This window comes from Hylaeus volcanicus, chromosome 5, assembly GCF_026283585.1.
Source record: "Hylaeus volcanicus isolate JK05 chromosome 5, UHH_iyHylVolc1.0_haploid, whole genome shotgun sequence".
NCBI lineage: Eukaryota > Metazoa > Arthropoda > Insecta > Hymenoptera > Colletidae > Hylaeus > Hylaeus volcanicus.
The window spans coordinates 16,868,039-16,890,800 of record NC_071980.1 but is presented as its reverse complement, the minus strand read 5'-3'; the positions used below and the strand labels follow the sequence as shown (position 1 = coordinate 16,890,800).

General features: G+C 40.3%; 2 protein-coding genes across 7 annotated transcripts in view; one reads left to right on the top strand and one right to left on the bottom strand.

Moving 5' to 3' along the window:
- LOC128876566 (uncharacterized) overlaps positions 1-10,904 on the top strand; it is a 101,912-nt gene extending 91,008 nt beyond the window's left edge. For all 5 annotated transcript variants that reach the window (XM_054123036.1, XM_054123037.1, XM_054123040.1 and 2 more), the window contains 6 exons: positions 2,180-2,314; positions 3,247-3,516; positions 3,997-4,371; positions 4,588-5,010; positions 5,161-5,461; positions 5,663-10,904. In XM_054123036.1, coding sequence (XP_053979011.1) covers positions 2,180-2,314; positions 3,247-3,516; positions 3,997-4,371; positions 4,588-5,010; positions 5,161-5,461; positions 5,663-9,465 — 5,307 coding nt within the window. In that variant the 3' untranslated portion in view covers positions 9,466-10,904. The remainder of the gene's footprint in view (positions 1-2,179; positions 2,315-3,246; positions 3,517-3,996; positions 4,372-4,587; positions 5,011-5,160; positions 5,462-5,662) is intronic.
- On the bottom strand, positions 10,690-19,080 carry LOC128876567 (neprilysin-4-like). Of its 2 annotated transcripts, none has more exons than XM_054123041.1 (18): positions 18,887-19,057; positions 17,862-18,022; positions 17,029-17,190; positions 16,604-16,687; positions 16,167-16,378; positions 15,878-16,072; positions 15,627-15,740; positions 14,775-14,916; positions 14,381-14,498; positions 13,707-13,797; positions 13,334-13,510; positions 13,137-13,237; positions 13,008-13,066; positions 12,756-12,807; positions 12,611-12,678; positions 12,393-12,538; positions 11,722-11,883; positions 10,690-11,472 (listed from the first exon to the last, which is right to left on the bottom strand). In XM_054123041.1, the coding sequence occupies exons 1-18, from the start codon at positions 18,904-18,906 to the stop codon at positions 11,293-11,295; spliced, it is 2,244 nt and encodes a 747-aa protein (XP_053979016.1). In that variant the 5' UTR covers positions 18,907-19,057; the 3' UTR covers positions 10,690-11,292. The 2 variants fall into 2 exon arrangements, 1 of the variants encoding a protein (XP_053979016.1); XR_008457069.1 differs by having other exon boundaries at positions 11,331-11,472; positions 11,722-11,846; positions 18,887-19,080.
- Positions 19,081-22,762: the final 3,682 nt, after the last annotated feature.

Below are 22,762 nucleotides of genomic sequence, written 5' to 3'. Positions count from 1 at the left end.
GTCAAGACTACTATCAAATAAAATTCTCCATGAAAGCATCTGTCGACGCGATTTTGCACCACCTAGTCGCAGCTTTTCAGTTTCCCATGTTCTCGCAGGTAAAACTGGAAAATTGCTCGAGAAAACCTGCCGTTCTTCTGGTAGAACCAGGTCTTTGGTTCCATTGTTTGCTTCCAGGAACCTCGAAATCGACACGCTCAAGGGTGGCGCGGGTTCGTTTGGCGGGTGGACGGGAAAGTAAAGGGAAGTTGGCCCCTTTGGTGGGTTTAAACGATTTAAGCGACTTAGCTAAGAAGCCTAAGTGCGTTAAGGTACTGAACGACCAAGTCGCCGCCGTGTAAACGGATTAGGATTTCAACTGATCAGGATTTGACGGCTCATTGGCGGCGACCGACGGGGTGAAATGGGATGGAAGGAGTTTGGAGGAGAACTATCGGATCAAGGGATACTATTTCACGCGATAAACTCGGGACTCGGTTCAGGGACGCGCGAAGCTGGCTTGGAATTGATAATGGCTTCTTGAATCAGTTGTGGGAGACAGTAGTTCGTATGACAATTAATTAATTCTTTGGGAGTTCGGAGTGTCCAGGTACACGTAATTTTTAAAATGGTTTTGATATAAAGTAGTATAAAGAAAAAAGAATATAATTTTGCACAGCACTATCGCTGGACAGTGCTTTTAAATATATATATTTTATAAATATCCTTTGTTTTGAAATCTGATGGATCGTCTGGAAGAGAGGTGACAGAAAATGTTGCAAATAGCGTATACAAAATATTATCTGAGTGCCACGTGCGTATCCCACTGTGTGCGAAAGGGTTAATTAAATTTCAAGTTACCAGCATGAAACTACTTCCGGGGAAGTTTGAGTAGAAGAAAGTAGGAGCACCAGCCGCGAACAAATGCGATAACGAAAGTCGCATTTCTCCTCCAGTACTTTATAGTTACACTTTTTCTGTAATAAAATTACACAATTTTCCGAGAAGTTCGCGGCCAACGCGTCGAGGGAAATTGTATTTCCATTGCTCGTTGCGTGGTCTCGGTGCGTTCCTACTTTTTAAGTCATTTCTTTTATAAATCCAAGTTTTTCTTGCCTAGCACTAACTGTAATGTTATTTAATTCTTACGAAATTATTATATTTGAAGTTACGAATTTTATACTCGATTGCTAGGGAGGAATTATTTATCCTTGACATCTTCTTAGATCAAAATACCGTAAGCTACGTTTCTGGTAGATTTAACCAAGCAAAAGTCAGCACTTCGTTGCCCAATCAGGCGCACAATTACGCGGGAAAATTGAACGTGCTCCGAGGTACGCAAGAACAAAAGCAATGCCCTTTCGAGCACGTATATGGTACGTCGGCCGCATAATCGAGTCCAGAGCGCAAACAACTCACGTGGGTGGAGTTGGTTCTCCCTTCTTGCGCTCGTATCGACTGTTGTCGGCCGATTGTAAAAACGTGAAACTCGTTGCAATCTCGTATCGGTCATGGCCGATCGCTTTTACCGCCTTCCGCTGGCTACCAGCTCCGAGGAACGATCCACGATCAAAGGGAGAGTTCGGAGAGAAAACTTTCGATCCCACAGAAGCATTTCTCCGTAAGCATATAATTAACGAATAGAGATCTCCAGTTAGACAAGAATTTTTCCCGTATTTATTACCTCAAACTTATAGCAAACTTCGACGTATCTAGTGCTTTCCATGTCGAGTGTCTCTGGTTGCGCAATATTTTCATGAATAAACCAATATTTCACGGCCTTTACGCGACTCGTGACAAGAATTATGGCCCTAGCTGGAACAATGTCGTTCCTCGCATAATAACAATGTTAAAAATATTGAATGGATTGATTTCTTATCTGGCTTCGAGTGCAGGAAATTTCCCTTGGATACGCGTGCATTTAATGACGCGAGTTGATCTTGCTAGAAACCGGTACTCTCGTTCTTGTTCAGAGACGGTGAAGGAATGAGAAGGTTTTACAAATTCTTCGGTCCTTGGAATTTTGTTTGGCGTCCAGGTTGATGAATCATTATCCCTAGAAGATTTGAAGAATTGGACTCTTGATTCAATTTTTTCTTCAATTATTCAATTCTTTTAATTCTTTCTCGATTATTTTCAATCATTTTTTTCCTTCGGTTGTTCGTTATTTTACGGTTTGCATCGTTATTTTTTGTTCCAGATGGTTCATTACGTGTCAGCGTCGGCATTGACGTCGCAAGCGAGGCAAACGCCGCCGAATGCTCGAAACAGCTCGGACCTCTTCGGTCAGCTCCTGAGGAAAGCTGGAGGAATGGGTGACATCAGGGACTGTCCGGTGAGTAAACGCCATTTCTACGAACGAAAGGGTTTCCTGGGATACATTCCCGCCGGAGCGTGTAAAAATTTCTTCACCGCGAGCGATTCACGGCTGGTGCACCTTGAACGTTAGTTCAGGTGGCCCGAGTTCGATTCATCCCGCTCGCAAGATCAGGTACACTCTCCTTCGGCCTTTCTTGGGAATAATATCTCCCGGGCGTAGACTTTCTCTTTGAAGTGGAACGATGACTATTGTCGAAGACCACCGGGTATATCTCGTTTGCCGCTGATGCTGCGCGTTGCGATTGAAATTCGGTGGAACGGAAATTTCTCAGAGTTCCCGGATATTAATAATTGATAATTACGGTGGATAATTAATTGGCAACTTTTCCGGATAGCTACGGTCGCATAGTTCAACGTGTTTTTCGATACTTCGATTCTGTTGTATTGGATATTATCACGGGAAATTATTATTATTATTGTGTCGCAACGTTTGTATTCTTTATTGAGAATTTATATTTCTCATCCAGAATGATGTATGTTCACATATCTATACGTGTACTCCACTTTTCCAGTACCGTTTTAATTTCATTGGAGGTGGGAAGAAGATCCTTTATTTCAACATCGCGGAGCTTCTTTCACCTCGACTGAAACGCGATGGCCTTGTAGAGATTTTTTTAATTTAAATGAATGTTACCAAGAAGTTAAACTGGAATTACTTCCCCATCCAGAGGATTACGAACGAGATGGAATAAACTGCACGATAATGAGTTAAAGAAACTCCTTTACGAATAAAGGCACAAATGTGGCATAACAGATGTGAAATGAAAATTTTATGATGAAGTACTCTAAATATTTTAGACTCGAACAGAACTAAAGTTGTTCATTTTTGTACTGACAAGCATACAAGTCAAATAAATAATATCGAATGTGATTTTTGAAATTGTTCAGAGTTCCTGTGGAGCCAAAATCCAAATATGCAGAACGCTGATGAACAGACCGGAAATCGTTTCGGTTGGAGTTGTATGGGACAGTGAACGACCATCGTTGGAGCATATCATGGACGTTTTCGCGACCGTGGGAACGTCCCTTCGGCTGAGCGATGTTTTCCACAGCGTTGTGGACTCCCGGTGGGGTGCCTCGACCGTGCACAACCTCGTAGGAGTCGTCACTTACTACGGAAAACATTATTCCACCTTCTTCTTCCATACTAAATTAAAGGTGAGCATCTGCTTCGCGCTTCCAATTATCCCAGCAAAAATAATATCTTACTGGTCGTTATTTAACTACTAGATGAACATTTTATTAATTTGAATAACTTAATTTCACGATGTATATTTGTTTAAATTTATTTAATCTGATAGAAAATTATCTTTCACTATATGTTTGTATGAATATTATAGTGAGGGCAGGATAAATTCAACTACAATTCAATAAATTTATATACTATGCAATCATTCGGTATCATGTTTAATCCTTAATGCTCCATTATTTTATTAAAAGCAACTAACTGTAATCAGAAATAATTTGCTACAAAGCTGATTTCCCAAAAAGGTCTAAATAATCCACGATTCTAAATGTTACACTATACTTCATAAATAGTTGTGTTATAATTTCTAAATGAGGCACGGACAAATTACAATGATTAAGAAATCTTTCTTACTTCATCTTTAAATACGAAGTGTGTTAATCGTGCCGCAGGTCTGGATTTACTTCGACGATGCCACCGTGAAGGAAATCGGTCCTCGTTGGGAGCAAGTCGTGGAGAAGTGCAGGAGAGGTCGATATCAACCCCTGCTCTTGTTGTACGCAACCCCCGGTGGAACACCAGTTAACACGGAAAACGCTCCCAAGACAGTGACGCCTTTTCCAAACGGAAATGGTCTTAAGACGCCACCGAAGAATAATGTTCGCCGATCGATCACTCCCAGTCCAGAGAAACCATCGATCAACAGCACCGCTAGACGTGCCATTACCCCCAATCCTGATAGTCCTCCTCATCCTTACACTCAGCGGAGGATCTACAGCGATTATCAGAACCTCACCGACATACAGAACAACATCTTCGGGAATCAAGTAAGATTTTAAAAATTTCTAATCGCACCGATTCGAACGATTTAAAGCATCACTCGACTTTCACTTCAACTTTGGCAAAACACCTATCGTTTTGGACATCGAATAAAAATTGCATTCCAAGACCTCAAAACTTTTAATATAGAATCTGTATCAGAAATTCTCACATGAGCCAAATATTTTTCTTGACGAACATTGTTTTTTTTTCTCGTTATAAAGGGTGTGGACGTAGTCGATGGCGATGCAGAGTCGAAGTACATCAGTCGACGAGCGGTGGAAACCGTGATGCAACAGCAGAAGAAGCAGCAGATGCAGCTGACGCGTAGTTTGAGTGCAGGATCGACGCCGCAGGACGGCATCAGTATTCCGGATCACTTGAACGTGCCACGAAGACGAGATTCTGGTAACTGGTCGGGCGATCGGAACAGCGCCTCCTCGAGTTCGTCGACGACGATGGACAATCCGTATCTGTACATCGTGAACAAAATGCAGAGGAACTCGGGGGTGCCCAAGAGCCCCACCAGCAAGTCTGGAGAACTCTCCAGCAGCAGCAGTGGCCACTACGATGCTGGATACGATTCGTACTCTTTGTCTTCCACGGATAGCCTTCCGCTTCAGCAGGGCCTGAAACACAATCTGCAGGTACATAGTCGGAAACCTTTATAGTTTGCTAAAAACCCCCAGTAGTGAAAATAATTCATTTTGTAATATTTTTGATAGAAAAAGCTATAGTACAGCTTGTTATTTCACGTGTGATACTTGAATTCATCAGCAATATTTTGTTCAATGTAGCTTGCTCAGATCCCAGAAGGCTACCAGGCCGCGAATGGCGACGATTGCGAGCGTCTCTGCAAGGAAACTGACGCGCTCTTGGATAAATCCCGAGCTGCAGAGGATGCGGGCGACCTTAGCACTGCGGTAGCTCTGTGCAGTGCAGCCAGCAGCAAAGCTAGAGCAGCCATGGACGCGCCATACAACAACCCCCACACGATCACGATAGCGAGGATGAAGCATAACACTTGCGTCATGAGGACGAGGAGCTTGCACAGACGAATGCTACAAGAACAGGCGACGACTAATGGTGAGAAAGAAGGTAAGCTACGTAAAAGTAATTTAAAGGATAAATAGTAAGTGAATATAAAAAAAAAAATAATTAGCTATCGAAAACTTAGCATACACTATACAGTGAAAGACTTATTCAGATTTCAAGCTTGGCATTCAAGCTTGAATATATTAATTAATAGTTTAAAATATTCCAAAATCACTGAGTCCAAAAATGCATTTTTAATTTCAGAAGGCGCCCCGGAAGGTAGACATTCCCGAGAGAACAGTAAATCTGGCCAACACTCTCGTCAGAGTTCGAGGGACAAGGGAAGCCATTCCAGGCAGAACAGTCGCGAGCTTCTGGTAAACACGCCAGCAATGATCGCGGACAAACCTGCTTCGAAGAGCATCGAGATCTACGCCACTCTGCCGAAGAAGAAGACGCTAAGAAGCAAGGCTACAGCCGTGAACGTGATCGAGGACGAGGAGTACATGCTGTACGATCGACCAGTTCAAAGGACAGGCTTGTTCAGTCGCGCGAAACGCTGCGACGACGACAAGAAGGACAAGAAGCGCGCTCGAAGCGAGGAGAGGAACAAGAACGTCTCGAAAGACTTCTCCATAGCCCCGTCTCGATTGTCGCCCTCTCTGAAAGGGACGAAAGCTGACAAGCCTAAAGAAACTGACACGGCTGTCAATAACGCTCGAAACTCCCAGCAGAACAACGCCAATGGGGAGCAGAAACAAGGGAAGAAGCAACACAAGATACGCAGGAAACTGTTGATGGGTGGATTGATCAAGAGGAAGAACAGGAGCATGCCGGATCTGCGGGAAGGACAGGACAACCAGACGAACACCAGCGTCGAGGGGTCCTCCAACACCTTGCCGAAGCAGTCAGTGGACGATTCCAGCGTTGGATTGAAGGGCAACGAGGTTTGCCAGTCTCTGAGCGGTTACTTGTCAGAGGGACACTTGGAGTTCACTGGGAGCAACAGCGGTAACCCCAGCAGCACGGGCAACCCGAATCTGGAGAGAAGTCGTCTGATGAGGAAGAGCTTCCACGGCAGCGCCGGTAAAGTGTTACACGTAGCGAAGGTACCCCCGCCTCCTCCGCTCAGGACCACTTCTCAGCTTAGCAAGTCTAAGTGTTCGGGTGAAGTGCACAACGAGCAGCAATCCGAGAAATCGGTGTACCCGTTGTCGGAGGGACAGTGCCCGTCCAATCCACCTCAGGAGCAGAATGGATCCTATTGGAATCACATGAACACGGGGAATTCTTCCAACGGGATCAACAGGAGCGGCAATTACGCCGACTATTCCTCAGAATCCCATTCTTTGCCGTTTTTACCTACCTACGGTATGGAACAGAGCGCTGCCAACGTTCCCACATCGTGCCAATCCAATTATAATAACAAACCTCGGATTCAGGATGACGTGGTGCAGTATGCCAACGGAATCTTGTACGAGCCAACGTTCGTGGTTACTCGAGCAGACGTGCACAACGAACAGAGTCCCGTGAAGCAACCGAGCCAAGTTGAAATGCTGCCCCCGTATCCTGAAAACGGAAACGTGTCTCATTCGAGGCAACCCAGCGAGGACTTCCCTCCGCCTCCGTATCCTTCTATTCACTCTGTGTCCCATTCGAGGCAAGCCAGCGAGGACTTTCCACCCCCGCCACCACCAATCGACGACACACCGAATCATATCCAAGAAAACCAACAACAGTATCAGCAACAACAGTACCAGCAGCAGCAGTACCTCCAACAGCAATACCAGCAGCAACAGACTGCTATTCTCATGCAGCAGCGTCAGCAACAGTTGGACAATCAACAGATCAGTACTTTGTTGACGCAGTTGCAGATTAAAAGGGATCAGATATTGGCTTCCAAGGCTAGAGAGGAGAGAAGGCCAGAGGACCATGACGAAGACGAGAAGTCAGCTAGCGAAACGTGGCTTCGCGAGTTGCAGGCTAAACAGGCGGAGAGGAGGATGAAGAAGCAGAGTCCTTTGGATCAGGATATTCCGAAAGTGAGGTGTTCTGCTCCGATGTCAGGTTCGACTGTTGCGAGGCGAACCAGCGATTTGATGATGAACAGTTTGGGGCAAAGTTACGAGCAAGCCAGTCGCGACGTTCCCGATTGCCCGCGAGTCGTTTCGTCTGTTAAGGACATGGCGGCTAGGTTCGAGCAAATTAAATTGCAGCCTGCGGCGAAAGCTGAACCAGACCAGAAGATTCCTGTTAAACAAAACATCAACTGCGTTTCGTCGTCTCCCTTGATGGATATGTCCCAAGACGTTCAGCAGCCAGAGGAGTCGAGACCAGTGAAGCTTTCTTCGGAAAACTTGGCAGCCTTCTCCAAACCTGAGACTTCTTCGAGCCAGTCCGTTCTGAATTCGAGCTTCGAGTCGAGTTCGAGTCAGAACACGTTCGTCTCGACCTCAGCTCCCACCAACCCCGTTAACGCTCAGCAGAGTGGACTGAATGCCGCCATTATGTCCATGTCTCTGACTCTGCCGCACGAGAATGGTCTGCCAGTGGATTATCCTGAAGATGACATCAGCGAAGTTGCCATGCAGAACACTATTCAGAATACGACGATCCTGCCCAGCGAGGAGGACATCGCTCCGAGAAAGGTGAAACGACGGATAGGGAAGAAGAAGAGCGTGTCGTTTTGCGATCAAGTCGTCCTGGTGGCCACTGCCGAGGACGACGAAAAGGACTCCTATATCCCAAATCCCATCCTCGAGAGGGTTCTACGATCGGCGATGAACAAGCCAGAGACTGCCCAAGTATTGAGAGAGATCAGAAGCTTGCAAGAGGCGGAACTGAATCGTGAGAATTGCACTGCCATCAAGTTCCAACAGCAGACTCTTCCTCTGAAGAGCGAGGCTGACAGCGTACCCGCGACTCCCTACCAAGATCAACTGCGAAGCGTGAACCCTATACCAATTCCTGACACGATCAAGCCTACTTTCGGTAGACAGAACTCGAACGAATCGGTGGGATCGCTGTCGGAGAAGAAACACTGCAGTCCGTACGTCAACGAAGGTCAGGACGTCGTCAGGGAGACTTATTCGGGGATATCGAATGTTTCTAAGCCTCCCACCTCGTACTCTCCTCAGTTGCAGCAGCAAATAAGGTACTCGCAGAACGGATATATGCCTTATTTGCAATCCCAGTCGACGTATCCTCAGACTCAGACATCTCATCCGAGGAATCAGACTATTCCCATCTCGCAGACCCAGAAACCAGCTAGCCCCTATCCCACCCAAATTCACGGGCAGTACGTTCAGAACAACGTGCAACAGCAGAAACCCGTGTGCCAGAAAAACACCTACCAAACGTACTACCAGCTGGAGCAGCAGCACAATCAGATGAACAAGCAGATGTCGCAGCAACAGCAACAGAACATGAACCAGAGGATCGCGAATCACAACGCGAGTCCAATAACAGTGCAGCACTCTCAGCAGCAGTTCGCTTATCCAGCGAACCAATCGCCGAGCCCTTATCAGAATCAGTACACCACCCACAGTTCCTATCAGGGTTATCCCTATCAGACCGTTCCTCAGCAGAACAGGATGAGCCAGCCGTTGCCTCAGTACCAACCGCCCCCTAATCCGCCGACCAACAACTATCAGCAGCAGCAGCAACAACAACAACAACAACAGCAGCAGCAGCAGGGTGTGCAGAATTATCAGCAGAGGCACGAGAATTATCAAAGAGCTCCGCAAAAAGCTGACCAACAGAATATCTTGGCGCCCAATCAGACCTACCCGAACCCGCTACAGAACGGTCAGATACAGTCCAACATGAAATACCCCACCTATCAGCATCCGCCTGTGTCGAAACAGAGCAAGCAGATGCACTTCGTGTCAGCTGGCAAGGGCAACGCGACGGTTGCTCAAACTCAGTCATCTTTGCAGAAACCCGTTGTCGGAAGCGCGGCTAGAACCGCGCCGTGTCACCTTTGCAGGAAGAAGCAGGTAACCGAGCCTGCCATCTACTGCTCTGACTGCGACTTTTACATGTCCCGTTTCCGGCCGAAGAACTGAAGTCGCGGCCACAAGGAACTATCACCCAGCGCGTCGATTTTAATGAAACTTGACATACAGGTAGAGTATTGACGAATATTAGACACGTATTTTTTTTATGTCGGGTGATATTCTTTTTTAAAAGGTGAAACTACCCCTGAAGTTGTGATCCATATACCTGGTTAATTAAATTTCTTGCAAGCTAACGGCGATAGAAAAAAATGTTTAATATAAAAGAAGTTTAATTTTTAACAAACAATAACATGTTTTTGATATAAATCGTACTGAGACACTGGTGATTACGTCGCTTTTTTATAAAAGTTTGTAATAGAACATGTTTCGTTAGCTGAAAACTGGTCAATTTAAACAACAAGCCAGTAAGCACAATGTTCGACGGATGAAAACTACCCTCAGAGGGTGAATGACCTATTTAATTAAAATATGTGTCTATATGTTTTTCAATGCTCTACTTGTATATCAAGTTTTATTACAATGTTCCTTGTATGTTTTGTTCACCGGAACGTTTATCAACGTTTTCCGGCGGATTTTACCATTGTTGCTTCGCTTCTTTTGACGATGTTGCACAGATTAATCTAACTATCGGAAACGGCAGCGAATTCGTATATTTAATTTAAATAGAGCTTGTAGACAAACCCGCAGCCGATGTAATGGAAATAGCGAGAAGCCCTGGCCTGCTTTGTACAAAGTTAAGATTAGATGTAGACCTTGTATCATTGGAGACCTTCGTCGAGCAGCTACTAATTATATTGTATTATTGACGATGTATCTAGCGTCGCTTGTAATTTATGGTAGATCGTGTAGAAAGAATGTATTCGAGTTTTTTCCGCGTTTATTATACAACAATTGTTATTTCGCGCTTAGGTTACGCTTCCTTTTGTATTGTTTATTACATGCTTCTCTTCTTTTCTGTTGTACATACGATTATCCCCGCGGTACTGTTTAAGTTTCTGTATAAATTCGACGTTTTTAGCTAGATTTAAGTTAGATTTAAGAGAGTTAGGTTTCTAGGAGCGAGCGTTTCAGTTTTACGCACACGTTTGGCTCTACATGTGTACTTCGTTCGCGAGACAGATTGTCAGAATTGTGATACTAGCCATGCTACATAGAATTTTATCGTTAAACGTAGAGAACCGTATCGAGGGCCGCGCTGAAGATTAGTCGCAATAAAGAAAAAAAAAACGCGTAAACGTAGAGGAGAGCGTGGAGGGAATATGATCTCTGATGAAAGCGTGAAGTTTTATTTTATGTTGATAGGCGTTGATGTTATACATATAAATATATATTGTGTACTTAACGGTTACGTTACATCAATACGATTGTCTACGTGCTAGATCGATGTACAAATCCACGATTTTATACATTTTGTATGAGTATTTTGTTTTAGAAATACTTGATTTCCTCCCGTATGACATTGAATAAAGCGCTGTCAGAATACACTTGTACAAAGTGTTTCATTCCCTGAAACCACTAATGCCCTAAGTCGAAGATTTTCATACATTTACAACGTATACTGATACCGAATTTCACAAAATTATACAAATATATTAACATTTCATGTATCCAGGGTTTTTTTTTAAATTATTTAGACCACGAGTAAAAAATTGAATGAATCAAGATGGAAAGCAACGTAATTTTAAATGAGTTTTGAAAGAGTTTGGAAACCACTGCTTTAAAGGCTAAATCGACCAAGACGTTTTTATAGATATGTAATCGCTATAAACGTTAACTACAAAGTAATTAGACTATGTTTTATCGTCGAAAAAATCTATTCGCGTTCGTGGAAAATTTATACAAAATTAAGTAGTATATTCGTACATGGCAATTCAACTAATTCCACGGGTTGCATTTATTTTGTGGATTCATGGAGCTGTTCCGTGGACATTTGTAGGTTTGCGAGAACGCAGCCAGGTTCGAAAGTGAGCCTATTATGCGATACTTTGCTGGACTATGCTCGTCATTGTTGACTATTTCCGTTTCGTACTCTGGTCTCATCGATGAACACCAGGACTATGAAATTGAATTATGCTGATTAGTCGAGGAGCCTTCAAATAATATTTGTTGAGAGATTAGCATTCGACGTATGGTAAGTAAATTAACTTCCTTTTAAAGTTTGTTGCAAGTATACGGTTCCAAAGCTTTGAAAAATAAATTGCAAAAATTGACGACGAAAATGTTGAATTCTATTAACGTAGTGCTAAAATGTTTAGAATAATGCTAAAGTGTTTTGTATATTTAATTGCACGTAATGTAACTTACGTTTGCGAAAGCTAAGAAGAACAACTCGTCGTTGGTAACGTCTTCTAATCCAGGTAGCTTCGTTTCAGGTTTCCCTTTGGTCAGTTTTTTGTAAGCCGAGTAAGCTACTTGCAAACCAACCGAGTCTGCCAAGTTTTCGTCCTTGGTTAAATTACCATCCAGCTGAATAGAATTTTGTTATTGCGAAAATCGAATATTGAGGAAATGTGTACACAGCTTCAAAGGTGAGTTTCAGGTAGAGACAAATAATTGAAGAGGTTTATGTTTACATTTATCGTGTTCTTGTTCCTGATTTACATGCGTTTGTGTTATGCAAACAATATTTGTTTAAAACTGATACGTTCATAGAGAACCACTAAGTGCTTCTGAGAGTAAAATAATTATTATTGTTTACTGATCTTGTGTCCTGGGATATTGTAGTATGAACAAGCAAATGGAATTTGTGCATTTTACAAGGCTTCAAACTTTTACTTTAGGCACAACTGGGTCAATGAAACGCCTACGTTTTTATGAAACACTCTGTATCACTTTCAACTCGATACAAATGAAATAAAATAATTGAATTTTATTTTTGCACCTTTTAAATGAACGACTCGATGTTCTTTGAATAACTGAGAACTCTTTTCACTAATATAAAAAATAATTTTAGAAAGAATAGTGGTCAAATTTACCTGAATATGGTTTCCATCTTGGTCCATGGAATCAAGAGTATAATTACCATACTGATTTATGAAACAGGTCGCTCTATCTTCGTATTCGTCCAATACGTCCTGAGAAATCCACGAAGTCTTGTAGCCGTCGGTATCGTATTGAATTCCTAAATGAATAAATTATAGATCATTTACTATCAAATTATTTAAATTTATAATACCGATATCGGTGACGATACCTTCGTTATCCAAGCTATGAGACAATTCGTGTCCGATTACAAAACCAGTTCCTCCATAATTAACTGCGCTAATAGAACACACATTCGTCAATATATTTAACCACCAACATACAAAGTGTGGAATAATTTGATCAATGATACCTACTCTGGCAATAGTGGCGTGAAATATGGATCTTGCAATTCTGCGGCTGGTATTACTAAACAAATTAAATAATCATTGAATTGGGGATGTGAAATGCATTAGTTACCATTTTTTATATACAACATTTCATTACTTTTCTGTTCAATGATTCGTTTATATTTTCAGCTTGAAAAGGTTATTATCGTTAAGCTACTAATTTAATTTACAACAATCTCAAGAATTAAGAGCAATTATTTTATTTACCGAGATACTTACATATAGCGTTAACCGTTTGAGTGTAAAATGCGTTAACGGTTATTGGATAATCTAACCACCTAAATAGAAGCGTCGAAAATTATTATTTATTGTATTTTATTTCAAAGCAAATATTTAAGGGAAACTCACTGGGTTCGTGCAACAGGTTCTAGGAATTTCTTTAGACTAACCACCAGCTCGTGTTTATCACAGTTTAAAATATTTTGGAAATAGTCAGTGCCTATCTTCAACTGCGAAAAAACATAAGAAACATGAGAAATGTAAATTCACAGAAATTTTTGACCGTTAATTTTTTATATTTATTATAATTGATCAGGATGCATTACCCCTTCGTAGTATTGAATCATATCTTGATCGTTCTTGTAGAAGTCAGGATATCCGATCTGGGTTTCGATGTTGTCCAATTTGTGCGCCAAAGTTTCCTTCATGGCTTTCGATACCCAAGATGTATGCATTATGCGGTGCCTCAGTTCTTCTTTTATTTTTTTAACCATTTCCTTTGTCTTGAAATAATGAATAAAAAATTGTCAGCCCTGTACCCTTTTCAGGGTACAGGGCTGACAATTTTTTATTCATTATTTAAGGCTTCCATCAGTTAATGTTAAATATATTTATAAAAAATAGAACTACAATCGTTATTTAGAATAATTAAGATTGCAATGTTGGGTGAGGTGTGATTTAATGAAAAATAGATTTTACCTTCTCGATAACATCATTGGGAATATACTCTTTGACGAACATGTACGAGACTGCGTCCTTCATTTTCATGTTGATCACGCAAGATTCCCATCTGGAAACGAATTCAACGTCGATTCTTTTTTTCATAAAATTGGAACAAAAATGAGAAATATCCTTGATGCAAGTTATATTTAATATTAATAGCACGCTGTACTAGACATACCAAGAAACGACCCGTTTGAGGTAATAACTAGACGACTTGTTTGATGAAATAATGATACGGTGAACGAATTAATCAATCTTGTCGCGTGCGATCTGATAAAATAAAAACGTTATCTTTCCTGAGGATGATCTCTAGCCCAACTTGATCCATTCCGATGATATCAGAGAAGAGAAATTCAACGATACATGACACAGAAATGTTCAAGGTCTTTCGAGATCACAGAGCTCTCTAGAATGCATGCATTGTAACCATTATTTCTGATCTAACATAGCCTTGACAATTGTTTGCCTTGTGTATCATTAAAGTTTCTGTTTTGTTAATAATCCGAAGAGTTAAATTTGTAACCATCCATTTTGAAATACGATTCGAATTCAACATTTTATTTAATTGATAATGGATAAGTCTATGTTTTAATCTACTTGTATAAATATTCAAATGCTGTACGATATATACGATAGTGGAATAAAAATACCGAGGCGTATAGTTGGAAATGTTATACGACGAAAAGGAACTATTGAACCGGATATCCTTCATCTCTTGCGTGGTAAACTGCAGAAATTTGTCCACCATGTTCCATTGGACATAATTTACTGGAAAAAGAAAACCAATGTAAGTAAGAGTGGCATTTAGAACATTTACTTAAAACATTTAGCTAAACCTCAAGGTACTTCGAATTGTTACTCGAAACATTTTCTCTAAACGAGAATTTCGCCTATTTGTAGCACGAATGACCAGAAAAAAAAAGAAACATTAAATCGCGATAGGGCGGTCACGTAACCATTCCAGCTGCGGTCAGGGAAACAACGGATACAAATGGCGAACGTAAATTGCTATTGTTCGTACAGTTTGTGTAATTACAGAATTACCAAGCACACGTCGCGAAGTGTTTCCAAGCAGCCTCGCCAGTTTATGAAGGAATTCCGGGTTGTACACCACAATTGGTTCGGACGCGTTTATACTGATATTAGCCAGCATGAACACGTGTTGTATCTCTTCCAGGAAGTTGATCTACAAGAATTCATCATAAACCTAGTACATCGTGTCGTTCGCCATCATTATTTTCAATTGCGTGGTACTAGTCGACGAGTCATACTGACTGTGTTATTTTCGATTTAAAGAAATCATCACGAAAATTGAGTTGAAAAAATGGCGACTAGTACTAGTTAGTCTCAAAAGTGACATTTTGATTGCGATTTGTGGTAGGCTTAGTTTTGAAGGCTTGTGAATTTATTTGTTATCTGACTGAATGCACTTGTGTTTCACAATTATTTTCTTGCGTTTACGTTTTTATAGTATTGCAAGGTTGACACCGTTACTCGAGCGAGAAACTACTGTATACGTCGACAGAGCTGAATGATTACTTGCTTATTTTATCATTTTTCCCTTGGTAAACAAATCAAGATATTACAATGGATCAACAAATAAAACATAATAAGTAGTAGGGATTCATTTCTGTTTAGACTTCTTATGCTCTTTCATACTTTCTTGCTTTGAAAAAATTATGATTTTCGTATTTGTAGGTTGATGCTTCAAAAAATTGCTGCAATAAAAATGCATCTTTCGAGAATAAATAATAAGTGGCCTAATTTATACACACTACCAATCCTCCGCAGCATGTTTTAGAAGATAAATATACATACGACCAATAACGACAGAAAACTCAACTTTGCATTAGTTTAACAAACAAGATATATGGATGTCGATATTAATTATGTTACTTTTGACGTGGCAGCCTTAAATCCGAGACTGTTGTACCATTCTTGTAGTTCCCCGATTGTCATTTTTTTATAGTTATCGTTAGCCAAGTGTGCTTCCTTCCCCGTTTCGATGATCTGTGAAAACAGAAATGATTGTATCGAGTGTTCAATTACAAATCATATTAAATGTTTAAGTCGACCTACAAACGCGTTAATCATTTATTTTAGCTACAAGATCTCGTACAGTACTTATAAACGAACAGAATGATTACTTGTAGGAGTTCTATCTCGAAGTTCACCAATTTTGAGACGTCATTGATCAGCTGGGTTTGAGGTAAATCGTACCCCTTCCCTTTCGCGAAAGCTTCAGCTATACGGTACAAGCCAAGTGCATACGTGTCGTTATCGTTGAATATTTTACTCAAATCTCTCTTAGTCGCTAAGGGATACTCAGTGTCCTGATCTATCTGCAATTGTACGGAATCTTCTGATTAATAACCCAAGAATTAATTACCATTTTCGTTATCAATTTATACTTTTTTAAATAAATGAATCACTAACTGTGAGCACGTATCTTTTCGTGTTATTCTGATCAGCTTCATATTCAATGTTGTAGAAGGCACTGTTGCCAATCAACCGTATGTAATGCTTGTCAATTTTCTGCCAAGAAATTTTGTTAGAATTCCACTCTCCAATTGGCATTGCTATTGGCCACCCACCAGTGGAGTCCAATATGTCTTGAATCGGTTTGAGGCCTTTTCTTTCGATCGCATCTGTTGGAACGTTGCAAAGTAGCATTTTACACGAAACGAAATACGATTAATTGTCTTTAAATTGCTCCTAATCACATCATTCTATAGATTTAATAAATTAATCTTCGTTTGTGTTCCTCATACTCGCGTACGCTACGAGTGCGTAGAGTTTCATCATGAACGATACTACGAAATTAATTTCATGTTTGTAAACTTTTTTGACGCGCATACATCCATTTTTCTTACCTACGTTCATGCAGGAGCGATAGAGTTTCCTGGCCGATCTCACAGGCAGAATGTCAGCAGGTTTATCGCGTTGCTCGAGGACATCTAATGAAAGAAGTTTCAAAGATAATTGAATACATTCAATGCAAAGAATCCTGAACGATAAATTGCGTAATTACTGTTGGTAAATACGAGCGATGCGGAAGAATGTTTATTTTTAGTTTACGACGTTTCGGTCAACTTTCTTCGTAACTTTCTTTACTTTCTTTGCCTCGAGACATTTTATATTATATTTTACACATATTCGACACATAAATATCTAACCATTATGTCATATTCTTAGTTTATGTCTTTTGTACACTTCCGAAATTTCAATAAAGCATTGGATGATTCGCATTTTTGTTATTCAATCTCGCGAAGTTCAACAAGTAACACTGTCTGCTTGCCTTTGACGCGTTTGTACGTATTTTCCATGATGATCTGATCTTCAGACCATTCGACCTCGTTGTCTGGTATAGGATTCTGCTTCTCCCATGAACCGCAGGCGTATTGATAGAAATTTTCACAGGGATCCGCGGACGAGTCTCTGCTTTCCAGAATTTTCCTAGCTGTGGCACACGAGGAACGTTAAAATGAAAAAGTTAAAGCAACACAATTCCATCCTTTTACACGATGCTAATATACCCCACAAAAATTAAGAAAAATTGCATTTAGGTATTTGTTTATGTGTATTAAAAATGGCACAGCACGAGGTTCTTCAAATTCAAGTTTAATGATCCACTTCTCTTGGAAAGAGGGAGGTAGTGTATTTATTCCATTAGAAATTACAGCCTGCAAACAATTTTTTATAGACTCAATACGAAGTTACATGTTCATAGAATAACCACATTTAAAGAAATTTCCATATCTTTATTCTTAAACATTATATCGCTGCAAAACCAAGCGACCTTCTTAAAAATGGCCCTTTGATCAAACGCATGGTGTGCCATTTTTAATCAGCATATGTCTACAACCAAAAAAATATTTTCTTGATCTCCAAGACACATATGAACGTAATCTAAAAGGAAAAGTCTGGACTTGCATTCATTTCCTCAAAATTAATTCCCAAAGGAGGCTCCACTTTGGAGCAATTTATCTGCCCTCGAACAGTCACGTAACTGCCATCATCACCTCGTGCTCTGCGACGAGCAGAAGGCAGTAAAACTTTGTTCGATAATGGCATTCATTTGCAAAAATGGTTGTAACTTATGTAAATGTTACGTCACCGGCGTAGCCATACCGATCTGGTTGCAGGGACCCGTTTCGCAGATTCTCTGCTCTCGATCCTCGCGGTAGTCGTGTTTCAGACGCGCATCCGTGTCGTTCCTAGTACTCGACAGCCTCCAGATTTTTGCGATCGACAGTGTGGCCGGCGCCGCTGCCGCGGCTGTTAAGTGACAGCTGCATTAACAAACAATAAAAAAAAAAAGAGAGGAAAATAACATCGTCAGATTCATGAATAATTCCTTCCGCATATGGAGCAACCAAAGTGGAGTAGAGTGACAGAGTTCAGAGAAAAAACACGTCCCCCGTCGCAACGCCTTCTCTGTTTCAGTGTGATTAACATGTAAATCGCGCTATACATTACTTGCAACAATATACCTGCGTGCCATATTACTTCAATTACGTAACGGATATTCATTGAGATTCACAAAGAAATAACAGTTGATCAAATGAAGCTTTACTTGATGTGTCGAGATTGATAGTGCACAGCGTGATTCACGTGTCGATCATGTTATACAGTATTGCGGCAACACTTATATTATATTGTTTGTATTATGTATAGATTTGCGTGTCGAGAATTTTAAATAAATCTTGACTCCTCTGTGAGTCATTTTCGAAATACAAAAAATTATTGACTCATCTCCAAAACGAACGTGCATTACTAGTTCGAGAAATGGGTTTCCCAAAAGGTAGGTATCAAAGCCTGTATAAACCTATTAAAAAATAAAATTCTAAATCAATCAAATAAATAAAAAACAGCATCGAATGTTAGAGACAAAAATAAAATAAGATTCTAATTTTAATTCTAAAGCAAAAGACCAACAAATCCAATAACTCGGAATACTTTGCCTTTTCTAAACAACCCGCATACAAGTTTCATTCGCTTTTGCTTTAAATTCATCTGCTTCTTAGCCACGTTGCAGTTTGACCGTGGTATTATCGACGATGATTCACTGCCATGTACGTTAAACGAAATGCCATGGAAAGAATTAAATCGTTAACGCGAGTTCTGATCGATTTTATTCTTGCGCGATCACTTACATTAGCCACAGGAGCTGCATGGTTGTCGAAGGAGTGAAGTCCTGGACTGATGTCGAGACGAAGAGCTATCCAAAAGTCGCAAAGCACACTGTCTTTCTCCAACGAACGCGTCGCTCGGGCGTTCTTTTTGGTTTGGTCGGGTGTTGGGATCGTTATGCAAGATTAATTACCGAACAATATTCTGTGAAATGAATCAGTTGTCATCGGGACACGTGAGGAATAATTGATTCCGCGATCGTCGTGTTCGCGACATCCGGATAACTAGTACACACTGAGTCAATTCGTTGCGAGCCTTATCGTCGACGGGTTTTTATCATTCTTTCGGTGCACACAAACGATTACTTCCGAGCAGGTATAATAATTTTCCTTCGTATTCATTATTGAACGCTGCATAGTAATTTTAGTATCACTTTCTGGTTGCTTTTATGTTGATTTTCGTTTTAATGATATGGGACACGAAGAATAAAGAAAGTTTTTGTAAAAAAGTAAAGTTAAAGAGTAAACAATAGTCTCTGATATAATGTTTTACATATTGTAATATTAAATTTGTTAGAAGGCGAATAATTTGTATTGTTAAAACTCAACGTTGATAAACTTCACGAGTTTGAGTGTTGATTGTTACTACAAACCATATCCTACAGGCTCTTTTCGGAGACACTTTTATTTATTGAAACAATGATTCTAAATTCACAGAAAAATATTTTAATATACAGGTAAGTTTATGAATACTTATAAATATTTAAAAATTCAATTGAAAGTGCACCAAATGCTGCTCAGTCTCGACAATTGATTAAGAAGAATGTCACTGTCAAATAGATACATGGAACATAGATTGTTTATTGTAGTAATAGTTTAAGATGTAATTTTCTCTATTCTTATTTATAATTGCACATACTGCTACCACATAAACAAGTCTTAATTATGAAACAGTCATACCAAGGGGAAGTTGAATGCATTGCTATAATAATTCTTTTAACAAGTTATATCTGTTCTGATCAGTTAAATACGGTTCCTATAACACGAAGGAGAGTGATTTTGAGTTCTATATCGACACACTAAGCTATTAACCATCTTGATTTTGAGTAAAGATTAATTAAAATTATAATAATTCGAACGATGCTCAAATCGCCCCCCCAACGAGGTCGCGATTGGTATCGCCATCTCGCGGTAGATAGACCGAACTAATTTCGGAGTTTGGTCAGCGCCTCTATCGGGAAAACGCCCAAGTTTGTCGTGGAATAGTTCCTTTTTTAACGCTAGATGGCGCCATTTGTATACTTTTAAAATAAAACTGCTATAAAATTGATTTTAAGACTCTAATACGTAATAGTGAACTCGTAATGTTTGATTGGCACATCAAAATCGATCAAAAACTTTCTTGTTTTAATAAAAAAAACTTGTTGCAATCCTGTAATGTCGATATATATACAAGTGGAGCCATCTGAATGCAACAAGTAGAACTATTTCATAAAATCTATTCGCCGCTAAATGGTGTTACCATTTGCTGTCCCGTTCATGCGCTGATGCAATTAATTTATTACAGCACGAGGGATATACTTTACATGACACCCATTTTTCGAGTACATTTGATGCATTTATTAAGTTGCTCTATGAATAATTCATCATGTTTATGTAAATTATCGATTTTTTAATTAGTGGCGCCACCTAGTAACAACAGGGGGAACTATTTTCACAACAAACTTGGACGTTTTACCACCGATGGCGCCACTGCGGCACGCTCCCAGAGTGGCGGTTTTTTCAAATGAACCTAACGTAATGATATTCTTTAATCGTTAAATTCTAATTCAAGTTTAATTAGTAACTTGCTTGCAAAACATTTTATAAGCTAAACAATATGCGAACGAAAGCATTGGAGAGGTGCACTTCTACTTTAGTTGAATGAAAACTATAGGAATATACTTATTGAAACATTATACGTACATCCATACATCTACGATGTATTAAGTAAATACTTGAATTTACATTTATTATAATATTCTTTTCTAACCATAATTCTTTCATTTTTAATCATACTTCATTCAAAACCAAACATAGAATCCCATAACTTTATGATACAAATAAAGCTAAGATTTGCTAGAAAGAATCTCTAATACGAAAGAAATGAAACTGGTTAAATTACCTAATACCTTCCATATGAGCATATCATCATAAATCTCCCGGAAATAGAAAAAACTGTGTAAACTGTAAAAATATTTAAACAAGTGCAAGCATGTGAGGAAATATCTCATATGTTACTTACACACACAAATGAAAAGACTTATATATGTAAATAACTGTAGTTCTACAGCTTGACAATTGTTTTTAGATTTACCAAAACAAAAGATTGACATTAAATCTGAAAAATTTATAGTAGCAGCCATTAGCAAATTTGTACTACAAAAGTAATACAAACTTCCCAAATCACACCACGTGGAGGTTGCCGCAAAAGGTGACTCGCCCTATCTCCGTCGTATCCCATCCACCCTTCCTTTGCAAAGTTTAAGTTGCGGAAGACATCATCGCAACGTATCTCAATCGACCATCCCAATTGGGACAGGCGATCTCGATAAAGAAATTGTGACCTACCCGGAAAAGGGATAGACGTGCTAACCATCGCCTAAATGCCCTTTTCAATCTACGTCCTCCTAATTCCCTATTTCCCTGGTTCAAAAAAAAATTCGCTCGGTGCGAGCCAATCCCTGAGCTATAGCTAGCTAATGATATTGGTGGTGTGGTCGTCTTAGAGGTGAGAGAGACGCTGAAAGAATAGAGAAACAATGGATTAGTTAATGCTTTTGTACCGTGAATGTGTTTCTGGTTAGCGCAGTCCTTGCAACAAGGAGGGCTCCCTATAACGTTTCGAGGCGAAACTAAATCAAAACTCCAGCGTATGGGAGTTGTGGAATTCGGTATTCGTTTCCCTCTCGTTCGAACCACCGCCACGTGGATGGGAGACAGGATTGTAAACAGTATAGACAATCGGATTCTAACCTGTTCACACGCGAATGATGCCAACGAACCAAAGCAAAGGAACAGGTTCAGTCACATCTGCGAAAGAACCATTCAATCGCTAGCAATTCATTGGCAATCGCAAAGATCCCTGATGGGTGCCGACTCAACACTTGTGGCATCCTACAGCCCGATTCCGAAGAATCGTATTACTAAGAGGCTGATAAGGAAACACAGATTAATCTGCCGAACCACAGCGCGAATCGGGTCGTGTAAGAGTGGTGCACGCAACACGGTTGAAGCAGAGTCAAGCGCAGCACAATTCTATACCTCTCAGTCACGTTTCGTCTCGATAACGACTGCAATTATCACGTTTCGTTTGACTAAGTCAAAGAGACGAAGACAATGACAATCGTCACCGTACGACGTTACGGCCGAGAGCTATACAATATTCACTTTACCGACGAATAAAGAAGGAATGAAAATGGAAAAGGGGACCGTGGTTCTCCGAGAAGTAATACGAACCCGAATTTCACTCGCGAAATCGCGGACACGAGCTTGCTGAAAAAAAATAACACGTTGAACGAAACAATTCACATTTATGAGCCTAGCTTGAACTTGATCGGAACACGTGAAACGAATTGAATAGTACTATAGTACGGACGATAGAATCACGTGTTACCTCGACGCCTGTTCAAACTCGACTGAGGAACGCGACCGCGCCGGCAAGCAACTCATTGTCGCTTGACGACGGTGCTGCCATTATTCATCGATGTAACCGTTGCTTGTTCTGCGCATAACGATTAATCGTATTATATACGTGCTAAATATGAATGTAATTGGTGTCATTAAATTCTAAAATTTATTGTCTTTCGATTGTGTGTGCAAGAGTAGTTACAATATTTGTTAATTTAAAAAAGAAGAAAA

What these genes read in the sequence shown, in the direction of transcription:
- LOC128876567 (XM_054123041.1), bottom strand. Translation starts at nt 18,906, where the DNA reads ATGCAGCTCCTGTGGCTAAT. An exon ending in GAACCTGTTGCACGAACCCA is followed by an intron (nt 13,067 to 13,136) that starts GTGAGTTTCCCT and finishes GCTTCTATTTAG; the next exon opens with GTGGTTAGATTATCCAATAA. An exon ending in TCAAACGGTTAACGCTATAT is followed by an intron (nt 12,808 to 13,007) that starts GTAAGTATCTCG and finishes TAATTTGTTTAG; the next exon opens with TAATACCAGCCGCAGAATTG.